This window comes from Xenopus tropicalis, chromosome 1 (assembly GCF_000004195.4).
Source record: "Xenopus tropicalis strain Nigerian chromosome 1, UCB_Xtro_10.0, whole genome shotgun sequence".
NCBI lineage: Eukaryota > Metazoa > Chordata > Amphibia > Anura > Pipidae > Xenopus > Xenopus tropicalis.
The window spans coordinates 189,401,285-189,428,040 of NC_030677.2; the positions used below are offsets into that span (position 1 = coordinate 189,401,285).

The window sequence follows — 26,756 nt, forward strand, 5'->3', positions numbered from 1 at the left end:
ACAGGTGAATTCTTGTCTAGCTTTAAGAAGAAATTTCCTACAGACGTGGGAATATGGATTTTATTACACCCTGTACTAATTATGAATTGTAAATATATATATATATATATATATATATATATATATATATATATATATACAGCACTGAATACACAAATTGTACTATTCAAATAGAGATATAACTACAGACAGGGAAGTTAGAAGCTTATTTGTGTCTGTTGCTACTTTTGTGGGACATTTTCCCTGCCCCTCTGGGCAAAAGAATTCCCCTAACCAGCAGCATGTGACTGCATAACAGCACTGACACTTCCACAATGCTCAACCCAGCAGCCAATCTCAAGTCCCCTTTCATTTCCTCTAACACTGACAGCCAGTCAGACAGCTCCTCTTATTTCTTCCCGGCACACCAATTAGCTGGATTTTTAAATCCCTGCAGTAAGTGAAACTCAGATCCAGGAAGAGACTGCTGAGTCTTGCTTAATGTAGTGAGCAGAGGGAAACTATAGTTCATGGTGAGCTGTAAGGTAAATAAACTGCACAGTGCTGCTGGTGGTACATAGTGAGCAGAGTTGTGTACGGCAGTCCTGCTTGTATTGCATAGACAGTTGTGGAGAGAAAAGATTGCTCAGTTCTCTTAGTGCAACATAGAAAGTACAGAGGAGAATATTCCGCTAGTCCCATGCAGTGAGTACTAGGGTAAGTTGAGTGCTGGGATCTACTGGTTCTGTACTGTGCAAAGGGACCCGGGCAAAGAAAGAGCGAATTGCTGGTCCTGTTGGTGCCACAAATTAAGCAATGGAGAGACAAAGGTGCTGAGTCCTGTCGGTGCTAGACCCTACTGGGGAGACAACTGCTTACTTGTACTAGTGACTGAGCACTGGGAAGAAGAGACAGAACCCTGCTGATGCCACACAGTGAGTACTGGGGGACTGATAGATTGCAAGCTCTGTGGAGCCAGGGAACAGACAGTTTTGTTTATTAGTGTATCCCAAGTCTAATGAAATGGAACCACATGAATGTATCCAGAAACTGCACTTCTGATGGTTTCTATGAAATCGAATTATTAAGTTGACAAATACTTTTGCTTTCACTTTGTGGGGCACTGCTGTTGTCAACCTTAAACTTGAATTAGCTAAGGCTTAACTAAAAACAATGTTGTTTAGCCGACACCTAACAACAAAAACACAATTAAAGCCAGTATGGCATGAAGGCATAGTGTAGGGACTCAGTAACCCCTGGCCAGAAGCTAATATGGCTGGGGCAGATATTGCTTGCTTTGGCTGAGGCATTTTTTAGAGAGAGCACTATTCTGTGGCTATCTGTTTTGACCACAAGGTTTGCAGTGCTGTAACCTACGTATAGAGTTGCACCAGTTGCTTACTATCCAAGCACACTGGGAAAGAGAGTTCTGGGGCAGTTGAGGTGAGTCCTTTGCCGATGACCTCAAATGGGGTAATCTGCCAAAGCAGTTTGCTGATTATTTTTGATGCAGTTGCAGCAAAGGTTGAAATGTTAACAGAATGTTTAAAGAGGCGACACACGTATACACAGGTGATATTTGCATGTAATGTGAGTGAATTGTATGACAAAGCTGTGCTCTTATAGGCAGTTGTACAATGAGGTGGATAAAGCTAATATTCTCTCTGCCTCAGCGACATTTGTTTATCCCCAATTAGAGGGCAGAGTCAGCCCCTGCTGTGTGTGTGATCTCAAGTCCCAAGACTTCACTTAATGTCAGACATTAAAAGAATTGTCTGCCCCCTCTGTATTACACAATCTCTCACTCGTCAGCCTCTCCTCATAATTAACTGCTAGTGTGCCGTAGTGCCCTGCATGTATTAACCACGGGCCAGTCAGACTTGATTTCAATTAATCGCCTTTGTAAGGTATCACATAGAATCTGATAATTGTTTCATTGCCAAGCCTTACAAAGAAATCCCCTGTGCAAACATAATTCCTCAGTCCTTCCGAGGGCTGGCTACTGTTTTATTCTGGCAGCTGTATCACACTGGGCTATTATTGTTGCCAGCTTACTCCGTCCATGCCAGGGAGCTGAGAAAAAAAAGTAAAAAAGAGAGAGCGGGCCCCTGGCAAGTAATAGCTTGTGTGAATGCATCATTCAAAGCACTGAGGGTTCCAGGAGTTAAATCTCTCTGTGACTGGTATGTGAAATCACAGGGAGAAGTGAAATCAGGTTCTGTCCCACTGCTCTTGCACACACAGAGGGGAGGGTGGGCAAACGGAAGGAAATCTTATGACTTTCACATTGCCATTCTGAAAGCCTCTCCTGATCACTGGGGAATAGTCTGAATGCTTTCTCGCCGGCCACACTGATAGACAAGCAGAGAATTAGAGAATTTGCTGATTGAAGCCTAATTACTCCTAACCATTTGCTTGCCCAACATCGGTGTGAAACCATCTAAACCAGGTAGGTGTGACTTGCAGCCCTCCAGTCATAGTGACGGTACAACTCCGAGTACCCCATCAGTTGAGAAGTGGTGAGAGTTGTAGTTGAGCGATTTAAGTGCTTCTTTTGTAAGTACCTGACTACTTATTGTCTTATTATTGTAATACAATGGGGCTTTTAGGTCCATTAGATCGATGCTTAGGATGAGCCAACACGAGATTTTATAGTACTCTTTCGATATTGATTCTGATTAGAAAGGCTGCCAAATCTTTTTGGACAAGGACAGGGTTGGGTGTAGATGTGGAATTATATTCTTTGCGCCAACTATGGGGTTTTATAAAGGGGTTTTCCAGAAGTCAGATGAGCAAGCTTTGGAAAAATAGCTGGGAGGGTTAATTTAAATCCAGAGAGATAACCCAAACTAAACAATAATTTTTAATATTGTTATTCTTATACAAGTTTACTAGGCTGATTTCTCTTCAGTTGCTATGTAACTTTACACCAGTTTTGTGAATTTCACCCAAAACGACAGAAAGGCGAAGCAGATCTTAGGGTGCTGAAGAACAAATCGATTAGAGAGACATGGTCCAAATGAGAGAAGTTGCTGCTGGAGAAATTAGGGATGGGCTGTGCTGAATGCCCAAAAGTATTGCTGGTTTTAAGGTAGGACATAGATCAGGGGTCCCCAACCTTTCTTACCCGTGAGCCATGTTCAAATGTAAAAAGGCTTGGGGAGCAACACAAGTACGAAACATGTTTCTGGGAGTGCCAAAAAAGGACTGTTACTGGCTATTTGGTAGCCCCTATGTGGACTGGCAGCCTACAGGAGACTCTGTTTAGCAGTACTAATGGTTTTTATGCAACCAAAACTTGCCTCTGAACCAAGAATTAATAAATAAGCACCTGCTATAAGGCCACTGGGAGCAACATCCAGGGGTTTGGAGAGCAACATGTTGCTCATGAGCCACTGGTTGGGGATCACTGACATAGATTGTGCTGGGCTTTTATCATCAGGAAGATCCCTGGGAAGAAGAATTAAAGCTACAGTGAATGCTGGGAGTTGTAGTACAATATTAGTTAAAGGACATCCTTGATTTGTTAATTTTCATTGCCAGGTACAACTTCCTCCCCCATGGCCATTGGGTTTGGTAAATTATTTCTATTAGTAGGACCCTTCCCAGTGTTAATAGACAGGCAGTGGTTCTGCTAAGATGCTAAATTATCTCAGTGTCTGGGGTCACCTTCAGTATCCGATTGCATTTTGTCTCTAGTAGAGCCAGTCTAAAGTTGCCTCTGTGTTCTGATCTGTGGGAATAACCCATTAGAGAGCTCATGGGATTTGTATTGAGTGCAGAAGTCCGACCCTCCCCCTGTATCAGAAGATTAGTAGCCGGCTACCCCTTCTCCTTCCCCAGTCACCCAAGGCTGAGCCACTGCAGCCTTGGGCCCAGGGCCCGGGCTCTCTAGTCATTTGCAGAACGTGCCTAAAGTCATATTAATAGAAGGGCACAGCCTCTGGTATCAAATCTTTTTTTTTTTTCTTTTTCTCATGGCCCCACATGTCAGAAAGGGAAGGCTCATAGTTACTGTGTTTGCTTTGCTCTCACTACTACATTCCTGCCTTTAGGAAAGCCTGACCCCAGAGCTGTCGTATCTTAAGTTTTAATGGCTGAAGAGTCCTTCATTTTTCAGTTGTTGGGTTGTTCTGCACAGAAAACCTTATTTATCTGGAAATATATGTTTATATGTCTTAAATTTGTGGGAACTGCCATATTACTTTTCCAGGAACATTTTGTTTGCATTGGGTTTTCAGTCTGCATTCATAGCATTAACCTAGCATTAACACTAGTGGCTAGTCATTAGACCCTTCATGTGCTTAAAGGAACAGTAACAGCAAAAAACGAAAGTGTTTTAAAGTAATTAAAATATAATGTACTGTTGCCCTGTGCTGGTAAGACTAATGCCCCACGCTGAGATTAGTTGCCCACAATAAATCATTGCTACCATGGGTGCAATTAAGAGATCTATATCTATGTTTCTTGTCTCTGTGTTTGTTTTAGAAAAACAAAAAAAAACTAAGGAAAGGGGAAGAATGTAGAAAACTATATACAAGGTAACTGTACATCTACAGAGGGTCCGTATAAATGTTTGTTTGTAGAGAGGGAACATGGAAGCCATGGTGGGATATTTTCCTTTTTTAAAAGTTGGGGTCTGGTTTGATGTGTGGTCTGCCATACCTAACCTTAGCCGGGGAGGTGTATAGTCAGCCATTCTCCCCACACTGCCTCCAATTTAGTGGGGCATCCTCTTTTAAGTATTAACTGATATAGGGGAGTGTTGTTATTTACCATTATAGTCCATTTCTCTTATGTGGGGGCCTGGGGTCAGGCATTAGTAGCTTTATGTGCCTTCAGCAACCAATAATTAGAACCCTTATGTGCCTCCAGTAGCCAGTTATTATAACCTTCATTTGGCTTTAGTAGCCTGAACCTTCACATGGTTCCAGTTGTCATTGATTAGAACAGAAATCCCCAACCAGCATGTTGCTCGCCAACCCCTTGGATGTTGCTCCCAGTGGCCTCAAAGCAGGTGCTTTTTTTTTTTAATTCCTGGCTTGGAGGCATGTTTTGGTTACATAAAAAGAGAACCTCCTGTAGACTTCCAGCCAACATAGTGGCTACCAAAAAGCCAATCACAGCTCATATTTTTCACCCTCAGGAACTTTTTTGATGCTTGTGTTGCTCCCCAACTTTTTTACATTTGAATATGGCTCAGGGGTAAAAAAGGTTGGGGACCTCTGCATTAGAACCCTCATTTGGCCTCAATAGCCAGCGATTAAAAGCTTCACATGCTTTCAATAAGCGGTAATAGGAACCTTCATTTTCCTCTGTTGGATAGTCATTACAGCCTTAATGTGCTTCCAGCAGGCAGCAATTAAAACCTTCACATGGCTCCAGTAGCCAATGATTAGAGCCTTTATGTAGAATTAATAGCCAGTCATTAAAGCCTTCATGTGACTCCATTAGCCAGTCATAAGAACCCTTCATTTGGCCCTGAGAAGCCAGCCATTAAAACCATGAGAATTCCAAATTTCTTACTAGGAATTGCAACAAAATGGGCCCTATGTGCGGATGTGTTTATGGCTGCACTCTCCTTCTTTCAGCAGGTCATACAATGCATGATTACCTATAAAGGTAACAAACTACAGCCCTATGGCCTCCGCCGCATTGGTACCAGATTCACACAGCCATGTACTGGCAGAATTTGACTCCCTTGATCCTTTGCTTTCGGCCCTCCGGTTGGATTCAAATCGTTTAAAGGTTAGTTTTCTTTTTCTGTTTGGAAATAGCAGCATCATTTTATACCCTTGATTTATTTGCTTTGTTTTTCTTTCAGTGTACTTGCTTATCTGTGTCTCGAAAATGGCTGGCACTAGGAAGTTCTGGAGGGGGCCTAAACCTCATACAAAGAGATGGGTGGAAGCAGCGACTCATTCTCACTCACAAGGTATTACAGCCAACTGCTGCTCATCCTTTCCCATAAGGTAACACTGTGACACATTGGAATAGCAGCCAGGCGACTCTTGTTTCACATTATACCAACACAAAGCAAACATTACAGTGCTCCATATTACACAAAGAAAGCTTTACAGTACCATTTAAGCGGTACTGTATTTACTCTTTTTTAAACATAGGCTGGGTGCTAGGATCTTAGGGTTAGCATTTTTCCAAAGATATGTAGGGTTGGAATCCAGTATTAAATGAATGTTCGTAATCCTAAACCATATCAAATAATCTGTAAAACCCATAGCCCTGCCCTGATAGTAAACCAGTTGCTCATTTCCTACATTAAGGGGCATATAGCACTGCAGGCTGGCACACTAAACAAGTGGCTATCAAACTAAAGGTTTGGGTAAAATCAGGATGTAAATCAAAAAAATACATTTTCTGTTGGTACATATTAGTTGGCCGCATCAAAAAACTATAAAAACTCTATTATGCCATTTACAAGAAGCAGTTACTTAACTCCTGGTGTGGAATAAGTCTTAAGGCTGCCCATCGCAGCCATACCATCTTTTGTTACTGCAAAATGCATACATATCTGTGGGCCAAGAGCTGCCAGTATTAGCTCCTCGGCAGTTGTCAGTTGAAGACACCAGGGATGGTTTCTGGTGTTTCTACAGAGACAAGAGGTCATCTGCACCCATTATCAATGTATATTTATAATGCCCTCCCCTTTTAAACAAACCAGGAATTGTTTTCCATATATTGCAATATATTCAAGCCAACCAAAGTCATCCCTGGTCTGGCCGGTCCTTCACTCGCTTTTATCTGATTCATTAAGAACTCCACTGCTCCAATATACATTTTACAAAGGGGCTGAGTTTTATCTGCAACTTTATTGCATTTATTGTGTTGCTATGACAGTTAGTATGAGATCAGTATGAGGGAATCAGTGTGACTTGAGGGAACCCAAAACTTTCCTTTTTACTTTCTTATTTATAGGGCTTATGTTTTTCTTGTTTTGTTTATGGGCTTTAGGAAGGTGCAATTTCTCGTGTTTCTTGCTGCGGTCATGATGAAGATTATGTAGCTGTGGCAACCAGGTAAATTATCCATCGGTTCTGATTTCCTACACTGCTCCAAGGTGCAGCTATATAATAGGGCCATGCTATTATGAGGGTCTCAGTGTGACCAGAAAATCAAATATATGTACAGTAATATCTCAATATCACAATAATTGGCATGACTGGCCATTGTTTTATTTACAGACCTTGAGCCAAGGGCTAAGAGATGCAGCACCCACAAATTCTAAAACACCTGAGAGACAGTGTTAAGCACAATCATAAGGGGTGCTGTATTGGCCTGTGCTCAGAGATCTTCCTGTAATGGAAGTGGCAGGCATTTATTACTGTGCCCATCCCTTCCCATTTGCTAAAGAAATGGCAGTTTCTTCATTGCAGGGGCAAAATATCCTACTCTTGCCAAGTCATAGCAACAAATAAGTTGTTGGTTTTTGATCAGATGACCAGTAAATGTTATCTGCTCATTGGATGCTATAGGCAATTAGACCTTTAGCAAATGTAGCACCTTTAATTACATATCCCCCGTTTATTTAGTTTGATTAACTAAAAGACCTTTGTGTTCAAGCCTTCACTACAGACTTTGGAACTGTAGTACTCATAGAGCAGTATTATCTGGCAAGGAAATCGTTATTTATTTGGGTTTTTTGCCAGCCAGGGAATTGTGGTAGTCTGGGAACTAAACCAAGAGCGTCGTGGGAAACCAGAGAGGATCTATGTATCCACAGAACACAGGGGCAGGAAGGTGACTGCCCTCTGCTGGGACACAACGGTACTACGTGTCTTTGTAGGGGATCATCTGGGCAAAGTGACCGCCATCAAACTGAACTCTTCAAAACAAGGAAAGGTAATATAAACCTGTTTGTATGTATCTGTAACTTATATTTCTAAGCCACCCAAACTAATTAGGCTCCTCTTACCAGTACCATTTACTCTGTTCTAATCAGGCTGTCAGTAACTGATCCCAGATACTGGTAAGGTGAGGCTGAATTGGGGCAAAGAAACTAAAAATGCTTGACAGGGCAACACCATGAATGAATTAAAGGTCTCTGCAGTTTCCCTTGGGACATCACAAGCAAGGTTTCTACACAACCCACTCCTCTCCCTCTGGGCCACCCTGGACCCTGTCTACCTGCTAACCTTAAGTTTTATTTAGCCCCTTCTCAGGCTGTTTGTGCTCAGAGGTTTTTGGGGGCGCTCAGTAACATTATCATAAGTTGTGCTGTTTTGTTTGGGACAGGTGGCCCCTGCTTTTGTCATGTTCCCGGTTCAGATCATCACCACTGTTGACTCCCGTGTGGTACAACTGGACTATCTTGATGGCAAATTGCTTATATCCTCCCGAACACGTTCCTATTTATGTGATACAGAGAGGTAAAGCTTTATGCTATGCAATTGCACATGCTGGCTGATTGTTCCAACTCAATCTAGAAGAGCAGGTTTCAGTTGACTTTCTCTCTATATCTAGGGAAAAATTTTGGAAAATAGGCAACAAGGAAAGGGATGGAGAATATGGAGCCTGCTTTTTCCCAGCTGGGAGGAACTTGGCTGGCCAGCAGCCATTAATTTACTGCGCTCGACCTGGATCCCGGATGTGGGAAGTGAACTTTGAAGGAGAGGTGCAAAGTACCCATCAGTTCAAGCAACTCCTGTCCTCTCCACCTCTTCCCATTATTCACCCAAGGTAAAGCATCATAAACTCGGCCTCTAGATCTGCAGTAAGCCATAGGGAGGAGGGTAAAAGTGATTATATTACCATATTGTGACATAAACCATAACATTCTATATCCTGACACTCTGTGATCATCACATGACTCTTAATGTGTTAATGCGCAGTTTGTCTGCATTTACCCATTATCAATATATACTGTAGGACATTGCAAGGAGTGCAATTGCAGGGATTGCAATATATGGACAAACAATCCCTGTTTTGCTTAAAGGGGAGGGCATTGCTTGGTAGCTTAATGCACAGAATGTCTTAATGTCCTATATATATTGATAATGGGTGAGTGCAGAGGACCTCTTGCTGTTTTCTATAAGGATTTTGTGATGTCATTGTACTCCTGCCTAATGGTTTAAAATTTATTGGTGAGCCCAACTCCCCTTTTTTTGCTATAGTTAATGTGCAGCTTACCTTATGCCTCAGTTTTAGCATTGTGGCCCTTTTGTTGCTGTGGAACTTCAGGTCCCAGCATTGCTCTGCAACTAAAAGCTGGAATTATCCAAGTTATCTAAGTCACGATGCTCATTAGATTTCTTTGTGAACAGACCAAAAGGCAATGTTTGTGGAAAGAAAATGTGACGTGATTTGCTGCCCTGCTAGTTATTTTCCACCTGCAGAATTCCAGTAATTAGAAATTATTTTATACTTTATAACAAAGATGGCAGAAGACTGCATGTATGCTTGTAAAATGTGTCTTTTTATATTTGTCACGGCATGTGATAAAATGTATCCTTTTATCTCCCTATCTATAGATTAGACCTTCAGTATGATTCCACCCAGAGACCCCCGCAGTCTTTAGCATTTGCCAAACTCTTGTACTTAAGGTAAGAGCTCTATGTGCCATTTCCAAGTTCCATGTTTCTCAGTTTAAAAAGTGGGGACATTTATATCACCTATATTTAAAGGTGCAAAATCCATTATTTATTTGCTTTAATTGCGGGAACTTCATTAGACCACAGAAAGAAAAGTGCAGATTGGTTGCTGTAGTTATTTGAGAGGGACAAACTTTGTCTTTGCAGCCACATTGCCCTGCAAATCTGTACAGGTATGGGATCCATTATCCGGAAACCCGGTATCCAGAAAGCTCCGAATTACAGAAAGCCTGTCTCTCATATACTCCATTTTAATCAAATAATTTTAGATTTTTAAAACTGATTTCCATTTTCTCTGTAATAATAAAACAGTACCTTTTACTTGATCCCAACTAAGATATAATTAATCCTTATTGGAGGCAAAACAAGCCTATTGGGTTTAATGTTTTATTGATTTTTTAGTAGACTTAAGGTATGAAGATCCAAATTATGGAAAGACCCCTTATCCAGAATGCCCTTGGTCCCAAGCATTCTGGATAATAGGTCCTAAACCTGTAAATATAAGTTCTCTAAAATGTAACTCCAAACTCTTGCCCAGGTAAGTGCTCGTGTTGAGTCAGCCTTTAGTGTCTTAGAGTAGCAATGTTAGGGAAGTGGTGCTTGTGGCGATGGAGGAAGACTGCACTACTCTGATATTGAAGTCCAGGGAAATGTGGATTTCTATATCTTACACATATAGACAAAGCAAAAACAGAATGTCTTTCCATCCATAGTGAACACAGCGTCCTGACATGGACGGACCGAGCGATTTACATCTTTATCCCTCAGAATGTGCAGGTTCTACTGTGGAGTGAAGTGAGAGGTGAGGATGCTTGGTGTTTTCCTAATGTCACTTACTGGTAACTTAGTTTAGCCTAAACCTAAATATCCAAGTATTATCCATTACCTATAAATATTTAATTTTGAAAGGCGCAGTGGCAGACTGATTTGCTAAAATGTAGAAGGCAACTATTAAACTTTACTGTAAAAACATAGCAATTGTGTCTCTTTGAGTCTCTTTTAAGCCAATATTCGTGTTTTAGAATAAAAAGAAAAATTGTAGCTGAATAAAGTTAAAAAGGGTACCTTATCTGCTAAAGAAACTCCTTATGTTTTTGCCTTCACACTAAATTTGTTTCAAGCGAAAGAAAAATCATACACTAGACATTTATCTAAACATTAATATGGTGCTGTGTGTGAAGTACTTGGATAGTGAGTTTGCATAACAGGATACACATGATCATTACTCTGGAAATAATATCTGCATTAATTATTCTGTAATTGCTGTCATATCATTAGGTAAGGCAGAGGGATAGCCCTCTGAGGCACCCAGAACACAGCCGTCTGTGCGTAGAACTCATTTGTGTTCTGTAATTAATAATTGTACTAGTTGCGTGTCCCTGAGCAAATGCATGCTTTAATTCTTGCAGACATCCAAGACATATCCATCTATAAGAATGATCTGTTCTGCCTGCACCATGATGGCAAGGTCTCCCACTTCTCCTTGCTGCCAGTGGAGCGATGTGTTGAACGTTTGATCAAAAGAAATTGCTGGGATGTGGCTGCCAGGGTGTGCCATCTGTTCCAGAACATCATTGTTTTGAGTAAGGTGAGTAGAAATTTTTGGAAGCATTGAGTTTTCTAAACAGCAGGGCCGGAACTACGGGGAGGCAGAAGAGGCACATGCCTAGGGTGCAACTGTGTGTGTGTGAGCTGGACAAGTACCTCTTTGGCTTGCCAATCCAAATATAGAGGAGAGCACCATAAAGCAGAATTCTGCTAAAATGCTATTTATTTCAGACCAAAATCTTTGGCTTGCCATTTACATAGTTTTGGTACATCTTGAATCTGCCATCCCATTTCACAGTCACATGTGCATGGGGGGGGGTGCCATGGGGCATTTTTGGGGTGGGCACTTGCCTTCGGTGCCCTGAAGTTTAGGCCCGGCAGAGAATTGAGCTTGAGAATTCTTACCGTGTGAGGTGCAGAGCGGAATGTTGTCCCTGCAGCAAGTCCAACCTAAATGAGCACTAAGTGGTGCACTTTTGCTCTCCTTCATTTAGGGCAGGGGGCAGTTGTACAGTGGTGCAAAATATTTTTGTGCTAAAGAAATAAAAAAATAATCTTTTGCCCTCTATTATGCTAAGTTAGAAAACTTAATAACATAAATAAAAACTCAGTGTTCCAGACCCCAGTACTTACATCATTCAGATATAGCATAAGCCTGCTGTAAAATCCACTAGTGAGAAAATAGGCTGCTGTAGTTTCCCTTGCTGGCAGTTAGCTCAGGAACTGAACTCAGGCCTATGTGAATGATCAAAATGACTGAAGTTGATTCTTGCTCAATATATCCTGCTTTATCTGTTTTGCTTTTAAGGGAAGAAAAGTCTTACCCATGGACAAATTAGAACACTTGAAGGCCCAGCTGGACATTGTAACACAGCAAGAATCCATTGCCCAGCTGGAAGATTTGATGTCCAAGCTTGAGCCTCTGGATTCGGCCTGCAGCAGCAGAAGAAGCAGTATTTCCTCCCATGTGAGTGCACTTTGGGCCGGATTACTAAATATTTTTAATATTTTACTAATGGCCTGCTGGGAGTACATGAGAAACTGAAGGAGAAGCTGTGCTTGCTATCAGGAATATCAAAAGTCCACCCAATTTCATTTTGAGATTAAACATAATGCAAGGTCTCCTGCTCGTCAGCTTTTTAAATTTTCTTCCCAAAGGAGGTAAAGGTTGATAGTGAGGCCCACTGTAAGGATGCTTTTGGTCAGCAGAAACTAAGAATTATACCTGAGCTATGTTTCTAGCTTGACCACTCAGATACTGGTTTTTATGAACTAATATGGTATTCCATTTTATTCAAAGTTTGCTTTCTGTGGACTGAAATTTAAAGGGCTTGTTCACCTTAAAATGTACTTTTATCATGATGTAGAGCAGGGGTCCCCAACCTTTCTTACTCGTGAGCCACAGTTAAATGTAAAAAGACTTGGAGAGCAACACAAGTATAAATAAAAGATCATGGAGGGCAACATCCAAGGGGTTGGTGAGCAACATGTTACCCTCAAACTGCTGGTTGGGGATCACTGATTTAGAGAGTAATATCTGCAATTGGTCTTCATTTTTATTATTTGTGGTTTTTGAATTATTTAGCTTCTTGTTCAAAAGAATTATAGCACCTATCTGGTTGCTAGGCTCAACATTACCCTAGCAACCAGGCAGTGGTTTGAATGAGAGACTGGTATATAAATAGAAGAGGGCCTGAACAGAAAGATAAGTAATCAAAAGTAACAACAATAACAGTTTTTGGCTTGCAAGGTCAGTGACCACAATTTGAAAACTGGAAAGTGTTAGAAGACGAAGACATTTAATTCAAAAACTATACAAAATGAAGACCATTTTATAACATACAAAAACACCCATTTAACAGGGGGCAGGGTGTAATTCTGAGGCTTAGATAATGCTATTTTGTGCTTGGAAGCTTGTTAGTGCATTCATTTGACTGTCAGGAACTAAAGTTGATTTCAATTCCATTGTAGGAAAGTTTCAATGTGTTAGACTGCGGAATTTATCGGGTTATCAGCCGCAGAGGCAGCCAGTCTGATGAAGATTGCGAGTCCTTACACAGCCAAACACTGTCTGAGGATGATCGGTTACGGGAACTTTCATTACAACAAGAGGAAGAGCAAGGAGATCTTGGTAGGCTTGGTATTGATTTATTTTGGTGGTTTTTAAATTATTTAGCTTTTTAGGAATTTCAGCAGCTAACTGGTTGCCAGAATCAAATTAGCCTAGCAAACAGGCAGTGGTTTGAATGAGAGACTGGAAGAGGAATATGAGATGGTCTGAATAGAAAAATAAAAAAAAGTAATAAAACAATAAAATTGTAACCTCATGGAGTAATAGTTTATCCCTTCTGGGGCCAGTGAACCTCATTTGAATCTTGGAAAGAGGCAGAAGAAAGCAGGCAAATCATTCTAAAACTATAAAAAAATGAAGACCAGTTGAAAAGTTGCTAAGAATAGCCCATTCTGAAGCATACTAAAAACAAAACTAGCCCTTTAAATGCTCGCTGCCATCAAAAACAATTAAATGTAAATGTTTCCTTTGCTCCTGTAAAAGACCTGGGTGATAGTAGAACTCGAAAGACTGCTGTTTAGAATAATGTTATGGAATGGCTGCAGAGAGATCCGAGACTGGAGTAGGAACAAGTTACCCTTAAACTGCAGCTGATTCACGTTTCTGTGTATTTTATTTGGAACCCAGCTAGCCAAGTGTATATTTTGTATTAATACTGCATCAACCAAAATCATCCAATTTTCAATAAGATATCAGTCTGGCAGGGCCATTGGTGGGCCCCATACATTGGACAATAAGCCGCAGTGAGCAGCTTTCATTGACCCATATATGACCACCTTTATGCATATGCCCATTAGGCTGTGGACAGGATGCAGTTGCTCTAGTTCTCCAGCACCAGAAATGCATTGGTACTGTGGTTGCTAGCATTTGTGTCACTGCCGCTCACTGCTGGTTATTACAGCACCTTGTATGGTATTGCTCAAGTTATGTTCAACTGTTCCAATCTTGTTTTTATTGGTTGCTTTAGCCAATTAGCTAAAGGGAACCAACATTCCTTATTGTTGCGGTTGAGTCCCAAAAGGATAAGTATTGCAGAATTCACTCCTGGGGTTTTCCTGATTTAGGCTGGATATTGCATCATGAAATTGGGGCACTAGAGATTTCTGAAGCCATTAGGAATCCCAGGGTACATTATATATTGCAGTTCTCTATTCAGAAACCGTCCATGTCCATCTTTTTTTTTTCATTTATTTTTTTATATTGTGTCATTTGTGCTATATTTTCACTTTGTCAGACAGTGTATCTCATGCCTCCGTGACAGTTGACAGTGATCGAAATGAGATTTTGCTTCCATTTAACATCCAGTTGCCATTCCGTTCTACATCTCCACGTGTGTCGCTGCAGGCAATGAAAGACAGGTAACTTCTCTGGTAGGGTTGGTCCCTGTCACCTGACCTGGCGTTCTCTAAAGCGCAGGTAATTTAGTGTCCCTCTGCTACTTATCCTAAGAATGGAAAGTGAAAGCTTTGTAACCGGAAAAAAAAATCTTAAAAAGAAAAAAACCTCACCAGCCGCCATGATGCCTGTGCAAATCTGGTGATGCGCTGGGGGCAATTGCAGGTAGGGGAGTAATGTCACTTCCACAACATAAATACAGCCCTGCACACCAGATACAGTGGGGGTCATTCTTGACCCTGGGGGGCACAAGAGTCCTCCCCTCATGCTGCACTGAGCACCAGATGAAAAATCCAGCACTCAGTGACAAGCTAGGACGCCAGGTGCCCCACCGGCCCTTCACTAATACAGCATTGACTGCAGCCTCTCCTTGTTCTTTGTGGCCCATTGCGGCCATTGCACTGCACGTGGGTTCGCAAATGACCCCTCATATATTAACGAAACATGGAGCTTTATTACTGTTTGCTGTTTTGTTTTGCTTGTAATAAGGATACTACTTAAACATAGAAACTCAGAGCAGAGTGATGTTATGCCATTGCCTAATCAATTATTTAGACCGCTATAGATATCAGTCAGACATCCCTGAAATAATGTAATCAATCGCGTAACCAATTTTCCACCTCATCACTTTTTATCTTCTGCATAATTGTTAAAGATAACGCTTATAGTGCATTTGATCGGGTTCTGTGTGCCTATTGTCATTGCTTTTATGTCTGTTCGCTATCATTGCAGAAGGGAAACCATCTGTAGAGTGCCAGAGCATTTCAATGCTGGCAGTGCTAGATCCTAACCAAGTCAGAGAATTTGAATACTGCAATATGAACAACAACAGCTCCTGTGAATTGCTCCTGGCTTAACTATCATTTACTGGGCTGCATAGCAAACGTGTTTTTAGGGCTGCCTATTTCTTTAATTAGATGACCTGTTTGCAAACACATGTTCAAATGAAACCCCACAGGACTTCGCTGTCCCCCCTTCTCAGCAGACCCAGGTTCTGATATTTTTACAGCACTGAATTCCCTTCTGTAATGACAAGCTTGTTTTTGCTTTGCTTCCACTTTTCATTGCATTCCCGTATACACAATGTGTCACCTTGATCTTAAAGCTTGATTTTATTCACCCATCATTGTATCTTGTCAACTAAAAGTGTGAGTAATACATTATATTGCTGGGTGGCTAAAAGAGTGTATAAGGGTATAGTGCAAGTCTAGTGTCTGATTAGAAAGGAGCTTTTTGAAGGCTGGAGGTTATTGCCATCTAATGTAAGAAGCTTGGTTTTCTTCTGGTCCCAGTGTTACCAGCTTTGTGAGGAAAACCACTGAGAAAATTGGAACCCTTCACATGAATCCTGATATCAGAATGCGGCAGGAGGTGAAAGAAGATGACCGATTGCTTGATGTGCCTGCCAATGACCTGGCCCAACCAGAGGAGGAAAAGAATGAGTGAGTCCCATTTTGGCAGGGCATGACTTGACATATCACATACATCAGATCTCCTCCAGTATCTATTGGTTGGATTGTGAGATGATAAAACAAATAAATTGAAGCTAAAATTATGCAATGTATTATTCAAATAATCAAGAAATCCAAAAACGTTGATCTAATGTATTTTTACATGAAAAAAAAGAATTAATTTACGTTCATTTTTGCAGGGTAGACTCCCACCATCCATCTTGTGAGGAAGTCAGCCTGGGAGAGTTAAAACTGTCAACAGCCGCAGCTATGTAAGTGAGGGCTTATTGGGCTCCTTATCTAGGAACATTGCATTATATCACAGGTGTAAAAAAAACTAGTTATGTTTGAAGCCCCATTTTAGTTGTGTATCCATCCATGACTTAGCAAACAAAGTTAGGTAGGAAAGGGTCTTTTTGATAAATAGCATCTATGAAGCTATATAAGATATAGGCTAAAATGGAAATCTTGTTATAATGCTCAATATAAAATGCTGAGGATGGAACTCTTAACAAATCTTTATCCATGAACTCCTCTATGTGTCTTTCATTAAAAAATGACCTTTGAGGTGCAGTACTTTCCCAGACTTCTATGATAACTTCTCTTTTTATTTACAGATCAAAAATCCAAGATCCTGAGATATTGTTTGACCCCGAGGCTATGGTAACAATTTTATGCAAGTGGCTCCCATACCTGGAAAAAGCTTTTGGTCATCAGACTGATTCCTCCGACCAAGATTCAGATGGTGATGTGCCAGCTACAAGCTCATCCTGTAATAATGAGGAGGGCGAAGAATTGGCGATGACAGAGACTGAGGGAAGAGGGCAGACTGACTTGACTAAAACGGAGCACCCTGTTATTTTTCGGGTGACGGCCCCATTTCCCATAGAGGAGGGTGTTCGTCGGGACTTGTCCCACCTGGCCATGCTCTGTTTGGAATTCAAAGTTTTCACAGATGGAAAGGATCCATTGCCCTCAGATTTAGATTCTCCTGTCTGTTGCTTTATACAGAGTTACTTTTTCCTTTTAGATCTTAAGAGACTGAAACGTTGTATAGCCCTCCAATACACTGGCTGCCCAACAGTCTGGGATACCTATGTGCAAGGGCTGCAAGGTGGGTACTGAAGCTGGGATATTTTCTGAAGTATACAGTTATACAGTGTGCTCAGGAAACCATAATGTTTATCTGTCCCAACCCATATATTTCCCATATATTTCTACGGTGCATGCTAAAAAAAAAATATATATATTTTAGCCATATACCATATAGGGGTTATATTCGCTTTATAGTCCATTTAATAACCAATGAGACATATACACTGTAGTTTGCACAGTGATCTGCATATTGTGCCAATACTATGCGTGAATCCATAACGCGCTCTGATGGGCCCCAATATCAGGAAGATGGTGGACATAAGTATTTTTGACATTAGGCACAACCCATGCCATATTAAGCAATGAATGAACTATTTATCAGTTCCTGGTGATTCATAAAAATTTTAATAGGAAAATTACATTGTTGTACCTTCTGGCATATTTTGTAATAGAAGATGTAGTTAAATATTAAATCCCCCTTTACTTCTGGGGTCAGACTTTGAAATTTGTAGCCCCTGAAACATCTGGTCTTTATTTTATTAAAGCTTTGCAAACATCAGCACTTTTAAGCCTTTGGAACATCTGGTCTTTAAACTTTTTTTTTAAATATAATTCTGTATAGAAAGGACTCTTAGTGGTGGAGCCTATTAGTATCCTCCTTAGAAGGTCCTAGCTAAAAAACTGTGACTGTACACACAAAGGCACTGCTGATCAATTAAGAAAATTTCATAATATTAAATGATTTTGTACTTTGAGTTGAATTATTTTTCCTCCTTTTTTGTATTAGACCTGACAAGTTCTACACCAGTAGCTTTAACGATAGCCAGTGAGGATCTGGTGAATGTTATCAAGTTATTAAGTGACGAAGAGCCGTGGGATAGCCCTTTGCTGCTTGCTCATGCCTGCAGGTATTCCTGGTGTTAAACATTTACTTTATTTACTTTATTTCATTCTGTTGTTCATAAAGGAGAACTAAACTCTTAAACTGAAAATGGCTTAAATGCAATATTTTAAAAACTGAACCTAAAGCACCAGCCTAAAGGTTTAGCATCTCTATAACAGTAAAGGTCAGTGACACTGCACATGCTCAGTGTGGTCTGGGCAGCTAAGCTTAGGGGTCATTGAAAATCATCAAGCAAAAAATGCATCTATTATAGGACTGATTATTCAATTCTGAGGCTAATTGTACTGTTTTAGGGTACTGGCACATGGGGAGATTAGTCGCCCACGACAAATCTCCCTGTTCGCGGGCGACTAATCTCCCCCGCGGGCGACTAATCTCCCCGAAATGCCATCCCACTGGCGAAAATGAAAATCGCCGGTGGGATGGCATACACGGTGGCGCGATTTCAGTGAAATCTCGGAAGTTTCCTCTCAAGGCACATCTCCCTGTTCGCGGGCGACTAATCTCCCCATGTGCCAGAGCCCTTAAGGCCCCCATACACGGGCCGATAGAAGCTGCCGATATCGGTCCCTTGGACCGATTCGGCAGCTAATCGGCCCGTGTATGGGCAGAAACGAGCGGCCTGGCCGACCGATATCTGGCCTGAAATATCGATTGGCCAGGTTAGAAAATCCAGTCGGATCGGGGACCGCATCGGCTCGTTGATGAGGTCCCCGAACCGACTGCCCATGGCCGCAAAGCAGCTTGCTACCCGATATCGCCCACCCGTAGGTGGCGATGTCGCCAAGCGAGCGGATCTTATAGTGTATGGGGACCTTTAGACCTTGCAAATGGGTCACTTGTTATCCCTCACTGTAAAGGGTTTTAATTAGATTAAAGTGATTTATCTAATTCCACATTGGAATTGCACAGTGCATGAGAGTGCATCCAGGTTACAAATTAGAATAATAATAATAAAAATAATCCTTCCAATACAGGAAAACTGTTGTAAGTATTATAAGCATAACTGGTACAGCTCATTTTTCTTCCCTATTTTTTACTTAGGATGTATGAAAAGTTTGGGGAAACTGCCATCCGGTCTTTGACAAGATTCTATCCTTCCATTGTGCCCTTGGATGTCATGCAGCTCTGCCGAGGAACTCAAAGGCACTTCCTTGCTTATCTGGACAGCCTGATTAAATCAAAGCCAGCCGATCAACGGTGTGTATTTGCTTTCTTTTTTAGATAAACCTTTTAGGTTAATCAGAAAGTCCCAAATGTGTCTGTGGGCTCCACCCCAAAACAAATTCTTTACCTTTCACAAATCAACCCAGCAACTCAAGCATGTGCCGCCAGAAATGCTTTCCTTACTTTTCACAGGAACTACCTACAATTCAATGCCAGCTGAAAACCTTTCTTATCATTTCTCAGAACCTACTTACCAATCTAAAGCTCCAAAATGAAATGGGTTCTGAATTATATTTACAGATCTTTTCCTCTGTTTCCGTCCAATGAAGCCTTGTATATCATCTTTTGCTGGTCTACTTGTGCCACCAGGTCTGGACTGAGATTCAAAATAGGCCCTGGCATTTCAAGCACACAGAGACTCAAATGGACCCCACTAGCCCACTAAATAGTGAATTCTAGGGTGGTATTGAGCTGATATGATTAGTTACAGTTGCCCTTATTGAAGGTGACTGCCAAACCCTGTGGCCAGTTTTGCTTAATTTTGTGCCATCTTCACTTTTGTATTTTGCATAAACCATTATTTTCTGTGATGTAGGTCCTCTCTGCTACAGTCTCTTGTGCAGCCAGAATCTCTGAAAATGGACTGGCTTTTGCTGGCTGTTTCCCATGATGCTCCACAAACCAGCAACACCTTGGACTCAGAAGGGAATCCCAGGTAAGGCAAGAGTAATTGGACTTGCATTGAAGACCTTTTACTACCTTTTACTACTCATCCAAGCAGCTTCTTCAGTTCAACTGACTAGTACAGGACGTCCTCTGCATATAAACTCCATTAATCCAATCACAATGGTGCATTGTAAGCTGCTCCGATGAGTAGTGAAACATCTTCAATGATTATTCAGCAAGTCCAGTTTCTCTAGATATACCATGACCTGGATGAATGAAAACCTTCATAGTCATTGTTGTCACTGTCATCATTTATTATAACAAGACCTGGTTTATTACATAGACAGAACGGGATAATGGAGTGTTTAGAATAATTGCAAAGACACAAAAAAAACTCTATTGATATGGCATTAATACAAGCAATACATAATGTATTGAATGTGTTACTATAGGTGCAAACTGCTGATTCTGTCTCATTGATCCGATTCACTTGTCTTTTACTCCAGGCCAAATTCCCACCTTTTCACCTGGGGTTATGGACCTTTAATTGATCTTCTAATAAAACTGCCTGCAGATTATGAAACAAAACAGAAGATGTCAACAGTGTGCAAAACATTTGGGTAAAGTACTATTTCTCACTTATCACTTCCATAAGCATTCTATACTCCATGCAGGCTTAAATGACACAGCACTTTTGTACATGCTTTTAGTGATGCATTAGTATGGCTGTGCCCCAGGGCTGGAACTAGGGGTAGGCAGAAGAGACCTGTGCCTAGGGCACAATGGTGGGGGGCGCTATGCATGTACCTCTTCTACTTCCCAACTCTGTGCCCTTGTCCCCCCCCACTGCCGGTTCACTATTGGTCTTGGTGCATCAGCACATCGCACTCCCCCAGCTGTCATTGCTGACCGTGAAGGAGGGGAGTGTGATGGGAGGGGGGTTGTGCAATGGGCAAGGAGGTCAGCTGGGTTGGCTAGGGAGCCCGGCTGGCTAGGCCCGGCACTGTTGTGCCCACCCTTTATGCATAATTGCAAAGATAAATGCACATGTTCTGTGTTGTGGTGTCCTTGGCTCGTACTAAAGCCCAAAATATAAGGTGTAGCATTTCTAGCCTAATTTGTTGACCTTTAATTCTCCTTACTTTAGGCCCGTGTAACATACTGTATCAACATATAAACACGTAGTTTCTAAATTCTGTTAATTTTATATGTACACCCTTTGTAGATACTGGCTGGGATATGTGTCTTTGTGTTTGGAGCTGGGCAGAAGGATAGAAGCCCTGACAAACATTGTGTTCCTTGATGATCTGAGTCTTATTGATGAAGTCAAAGGTGAGTGGCCGGTCATTACTGCATTGCTGATTGTGGGGTCTTTGGTTTAAATGGGTTGTTCACCTTAAAATTAACTTTTAGCATGATGTAGGGAGTGATATTCTGAGAAAATCTGCAATTGGTTTTATTTTTTTATGAATTGTAGTTTTTGAATTATGTAGCTTATTGTTTAGCAACTCAGTTTGGAATTTAAGCAGCTATCTGGTTACTAGGGCCTAAATTCCTTAGCAGCCAGGCAGTGGTTTGAATAAGAGACTGGAATATGAATAGGAGAGGGCCTGAACAGGAAGAAAACTAAGAAAAAGTAAGAATAACAATAGAAGAAGAATGCAAATATTTGAAAAAGGATATGAAATAAAAAAATTAAGACCAATTGAAAGAATTGAAGAATTGGCCATTCCATACCATACTAAAAGTTAATTTAAAAAGTGACCTACAAGTGGTGGGCTTTGACTGAGACTGGACAAACAAACTGCATTTAAATGGCACAAATACATGAAATCGAAACCTCTAATGTGATGGAAAATAAAACAAAACTAGTAAAACAAGTGAAAGGAGATAATAAAAATGGGAGTAATGTTTTAACTGTAGCCCTTTTAAAGGTTAACTATTGAGCCTCTACCAGTTTCTGCTGCTGCCTTCATGTGAGTGAAGCCCTCACTTTGCATCATGGGAGTTGAAGTCTTTCCATTTACAATTACAAACTGCAAATGCATTTGGCATGCAGATTGGTGCATTGCGTATAATTGTAATGGACGCAACAGCATGTGGGTGTTTTGATGCTGGAATTCTTGGGGAAAACAATGCATTATGGGTAAGAAAGACACCTGGTGATTTGCGTCTGGAAATTGCACATGAGGTTTTATATGTGAATATCATGTGGCAGTTTTTTCTAGTCTGTTACTAAATTATGATTTCCCTCCCTTAGGTGTCATACCAGAGACCATAGATGAATGGAAATTAATTCTTCAGCTAGCAAAAAGTCATGACTCTCTTCATTATCATTATCATGATCACCACGAGCATCAAAATGGCACAGCAAATGGAAGTTCTGTCAGTAACGGCCGCACTGACTGGCCAAACTGCATCACAGTGGAGAATGTAGCCCTCCTTCTGGTGAAGGTGATTGGCACAGAGCGTGCTTGGCCTTATCTGCAGGAATGGGGGGCGACGGAGAGCTTCTCTGAGAGATATACCAAGGTCTGTGATATCATGAAAGTGGCTGAGAAAAGACAGAGGTAAGTCATCCATCTCCTCTCTGGGTTTTCAGGAGGAGTGATGTGTAGGCCAGACTGAAACCTACGGGGAAGGTGCGTTTGGGGGTTGTGGATGGGTTCAGGTTGAACTTTACCATGCGCCCACTCCACCCACAACCTTACAATGTCCCACTTCTGCCTCCAGATATTAGCTATTTATATATTTGTGCCAGCGTGTCCCACCCCTTTTGTGACATAAGAAAGGGGCGGGTTGGACACGGGTCTATAAATACTGAGACTTGCTGGGTTGGATGTGGATAGGAAACAGGCAGGTCGGGTGCCCCTATTATGATCTCATTGTTAGCCTCACCCCCTGAAGACCATGGGCCCCTGGTAATTGTTTGAGTTGCCATTACAGTAATCCACCACTGCTTCCCTTTATGGAAGACTAAATGGGCATTTAAATGGAGCACATATATTATTTTGGCACACAATTTTCTGCCCCTAAACCCATGGAAATTTAAAGGTATTGCTTGTAATTGATAGCAATATAACTCACCCATATATCAAGTGATACTGAAAACCTAATGGAATCGTAAGGAATGACTGCTGCAAGGCCTTATTATAGATTTACTAAAGGTAATCTCTAATACGGCCCAATAAAACCTGCATCTGTGTTGGCAGTTTAATGGCCCGTGTATAGGGGGCCCTCAGACCAGCCTACCCAACCATTATCAGCGAGAAAATCAGCCAGATGTCAGTCGGCAGGTTTAAGGTGGGCATATTAGGGAAAGATCTGCTTGTTTTGCTATCTCTCCAAACCAGCAGATCTTTCAGTGTATGGCCATCATTACAGTATGCCTAGTATTTCTGTGCAGAAAACACATATCCCACACACTTTTAGCTGACAGACAGCTGTAACTCTCTTGTTCCCACAGAGCGCTGATCCAGTCTATGTTGGAGAGATGTGAGCAGTTCCTGTGGTCGCAGCAAGCATGATGGCATCTCCACTTTGGCCTCAGGAGGAGAAAAGAGAAAGCCATGATAGGAAGCAAGCAATAAGGCAATGGTGGGCTGGATAGCTGGTGGGAGTTTGCTGTTGGTACCATTGCATTGAGCTACTGAAAGTGCCTGGGATCATGAACCTTATTCATATCTGTAAGATACCAATGTTGTTACCTGCCCAAGGCAGAATATTTGCAGTCACCGTGCCTCACTTCTTAGCTCTAATGTTAACATATACCCAGCAGGGATTGCTGCCTGAACAATATGCAATGCTGGTGTCATAGAGCTGTAAGCATATCAATAAGTATAGAATATACATTGTTACCCCTTGCGCTTATTATTATAATCATTACCAGGGTACAAGTGTATTGTAAATACCGTGCCTTATCTCTCATTCTCTGCAGTAAATGTGGGCCACAGAGAGAATATGCTATGGCCCTTCTAATTTCATTCTATGTAAGGAATATTTTGTCTGCTGTATAATGCCTCTGTTTCCCAAAGGAGCATATTATTATTTAGGGTTTTTAATGAGTGACCCTGTGAAATGGGCATTGCATGGCGACCCATGATGGGCATTGGAGCACAAAGATGCAGGGGCAAATGACGGCATTAAGATCTGTGTTTTAACCTGCATTCTGAGCAAATGAGACTTGCAGCTTACGGAATAAGGTATTATTGCAAGTTTATGTTTCTCCTGTCTGTTACTTGGGCCATGAGAACAAATATTATCTTGGGCTGTATGTGATATCAGCAGTGTTACATCATGTACTGAATTAAGTCATCCCTTGCTGTAAATAGGAGGGATGTATATTTATAGTTCTATTAGTTGTACTTTATGCACTTCTATTATGTATGCGCCATTAATCTGTAAATTTAACTTATCAGTACAAGACACATTATGATCAGTGCATCATAATACACTTTATATTAAATGAGCCGCGGCTCTGTGACTAGCCTGTCTGTGACTAGCATAGATGTCAGAATGGAAGATAAAGGCTAGAAATGAATAGAATAGAATAACAAGACGTAGCCTCACACTGTATCTGATTTGCTGGACCCATGACCAGGTTAGGATTTTCTATATAGGCACCCAAGGACCTGTACCTATATAAAAACCCCTCAGCCTGTGGTCAGACACTAGCAGTGAAATCCAGCAGTGGAGCTGAAGGGGAGCGGGGTAGCCCTCCCTGACCCTATCTATGCATGCACAGTTGTCCAACTGCCAGTTGTAGTTCTGCCATAGTTGGAGGACAGCGAGTAGAAGAACCCTGTGGCTTCCTGCATTGCCAGCTTCCTCTTCATCGAGGTGGGATTTCCCCCCTCAAGTGCCTCTATATCCAAAGTAAATCAAGCATATGGCGACCCTACTTGTTTGTGCTACTTGGAGCTGCTAATTAGAAACTGTAAAAAGAAAATTTGGAACAAGAGGACTGTATGGTTTAGCTATAAAATCAGTGTTTTTTTATATGTACAAATTAATAGTAACTGAAGCATTAATAAAATGTTGCACTTGAAATGTATAATAAACATATAAACATTCACTGTTGGCTTTTCTTATAAATTGAGTCAATGTATTTTTGTCCCAAAGGTGTAAGGATGCTGGGAGGTTCCATTTGTTCAGCTCTCTAGCATTGTGTTCTATGCTAATCCATTCAAGCTATTCCTGCACTCAGAGCTACAGTACAATCTGTGAACTAGAATGTAACACAGATACAGTACAAACATGAAGGAATACTGTGTGCTGTAAGGTGCTAACAACTTTGTGGCTTTTGTCATTGGGTCACATGGTTGTGTGTTCAGATCCAGGTAGGGATGCACTGAATCCATATTATTTGCATTTGGCTAAATACTAAATCCTCCACAAAAGGAAAATTGCATCTGAAATAATTTGTAATTTTTCACTTGTCAGGAGATTTGTCAAATGACATTAAGGGTAGGGTTGCCACCTTTTTTCAGGTGGGTGGTGATGTCACAGGGGATAGGCGATGATGTCATGGGTGAAGGGAAGAGGCGGGGCAGTGCTATCTCAGGGGCAGGGCTATGACACGTTTGCCACATCAGTTTCAGTGAGTCCTGTGCGGTTTTCCAAATTAGGAGGTTTTGACCCAGACAGCCCTTCCGAAAACCGGAAAAGTGGCAACCCTAAATAAGCGTCTGGACACGCACAATTCGTTTCAATTCTAAATCCTGCCAAAATTGCTGGGCCTAATCCTGGGCAAAATCCTGGATTTGGTGGATCCCTACTTCCTGGTAAGGACTTCTATGTTAATCCTGTGGCCTTGGGCAAGTCGGGAAGCATTAAATCAGAGCAGGATTAAAGTGCACATTTACAATATAATCCGGCAATTTGCTCATTTTCTCTCTCTCTGAGGCACTGGTGCCTGGCTTGGAGGCACTGAGTTACTGCAGAACTTTGTCCAGACCAGTGCTGTCCAACTTATCACATATAGTGGGCCAATCATTTCTTATATAGCATGTTCGAGGGCTGGATTAAATTACACTGATGATATTGTACAGTGAAGTCTATGGAGTCTTTAAGCAGACTGGGGGCTTTGGAGGGCCACTAATCTTTTTAGATTGTAAGCTCTATTGAACAGCATATTTGTATGTTTATTGTATATACAGCACTGCAGAATATGATGGTATTTTATGAATACTTTATTTAAAAAGAATTATCACGTATGGGAGCTGTATTCCAGAATGCTTGGTATCGGGTCTTCCGGATAAGGGGTGTTTCTGTAATTTGGAGTCTGTTAAAAATATTGAACAAACCCAATAGGATTGTTTTGCTTCCAATAAGGATTAATTATATCTTAGTTGGGATCAAATACAAGGTACTGTTTTATTATTACAGAGAAAAGGGAATTATTTAACCATTAAATAAACCCAATAGGGCTGTTCTGCCCCCAATAAGGGGTAATTTATGTCTTAGTTGGGATCAAGTACAGGTACTGTTTTATTATTACAGAGAAAAGGGAATCATTTAACCATTAAATAAACCCAATAGGGCTGTTCTGCCCCCAATAAGGGGTAATTATATCTTAGTTGGGATCAAATACAAGGTACTGTTTTATTATTACAGAGAAAAGGGAATCATTTAACCATTAAATAAACCCAATAGGGCTGTTCTGCCCCCAATAAGGGGTAATTATATCTTAGTTGGGATCAAGTACAGGTACTGTTTTATTATTACAGAGAAAAGGGAATCATTTAACCATGAAATAAACCCAATAGGGCTGTTCTGCCCCAATAAGGGGTAATTATATCTTAGTTGGGATCAAATACAAGGTACTGTTTTATTATTAAAGAAAAAATGGGAATCATTTAAAAAAAACAGCATTA

General features: G+C 41.1%; 1 protein-coding gene across 6 annotated transcripts; it reads left to right on the forward strand.

Moving 5' to 3' along the window:
- Nucleotides 1-426: 426 nt before the first annotated feature.
- On the forward strand, nt 427-24,955 carry hps5 (Hermansky-Pudlak syndrome 5). Of its 6 annotated transcripts, none has more exons than XM_012956298.3 (23): nt 427-914; nt 5,574-5,727; nt 5,804-5,914; nt 6,949-7,013; nt 7,644-7,836; nt 8,230-8,363; nt 8,458-8,673; nt 9,465-9,536; nt 10,298-10,386; nt 10,994-11,172; nt 11,941-12,099; nt 13,104-13,263; nt 14,438-14,561; nt 15,891-16,040; nt 16,250-16,321; nt 16,667-17,163; nt 17,932-18,052; nt 19,093-19,248; nt 19,811-19,930; nt 20,388-20,501; nt 21,107-21,213; nt 22,142-22,451; nt 23,348-24,955. In XM_012956298.3, exons 2-23 carry the CDS (start codon nt 5,620-5,622, stop codon nt 23,406-23,408), a joined length of 3,318 nt encoding a protein of 1,105 aa, XP_012811752.2. In that variant the 5' UTR covers nt 427-914; nt 5,574-5,619; the 3' UTR covers nt 23,409-24,955.
- The last annotated feature ends 1,801 nt before the right edge of the window (nt 24,956-26,756 follow it).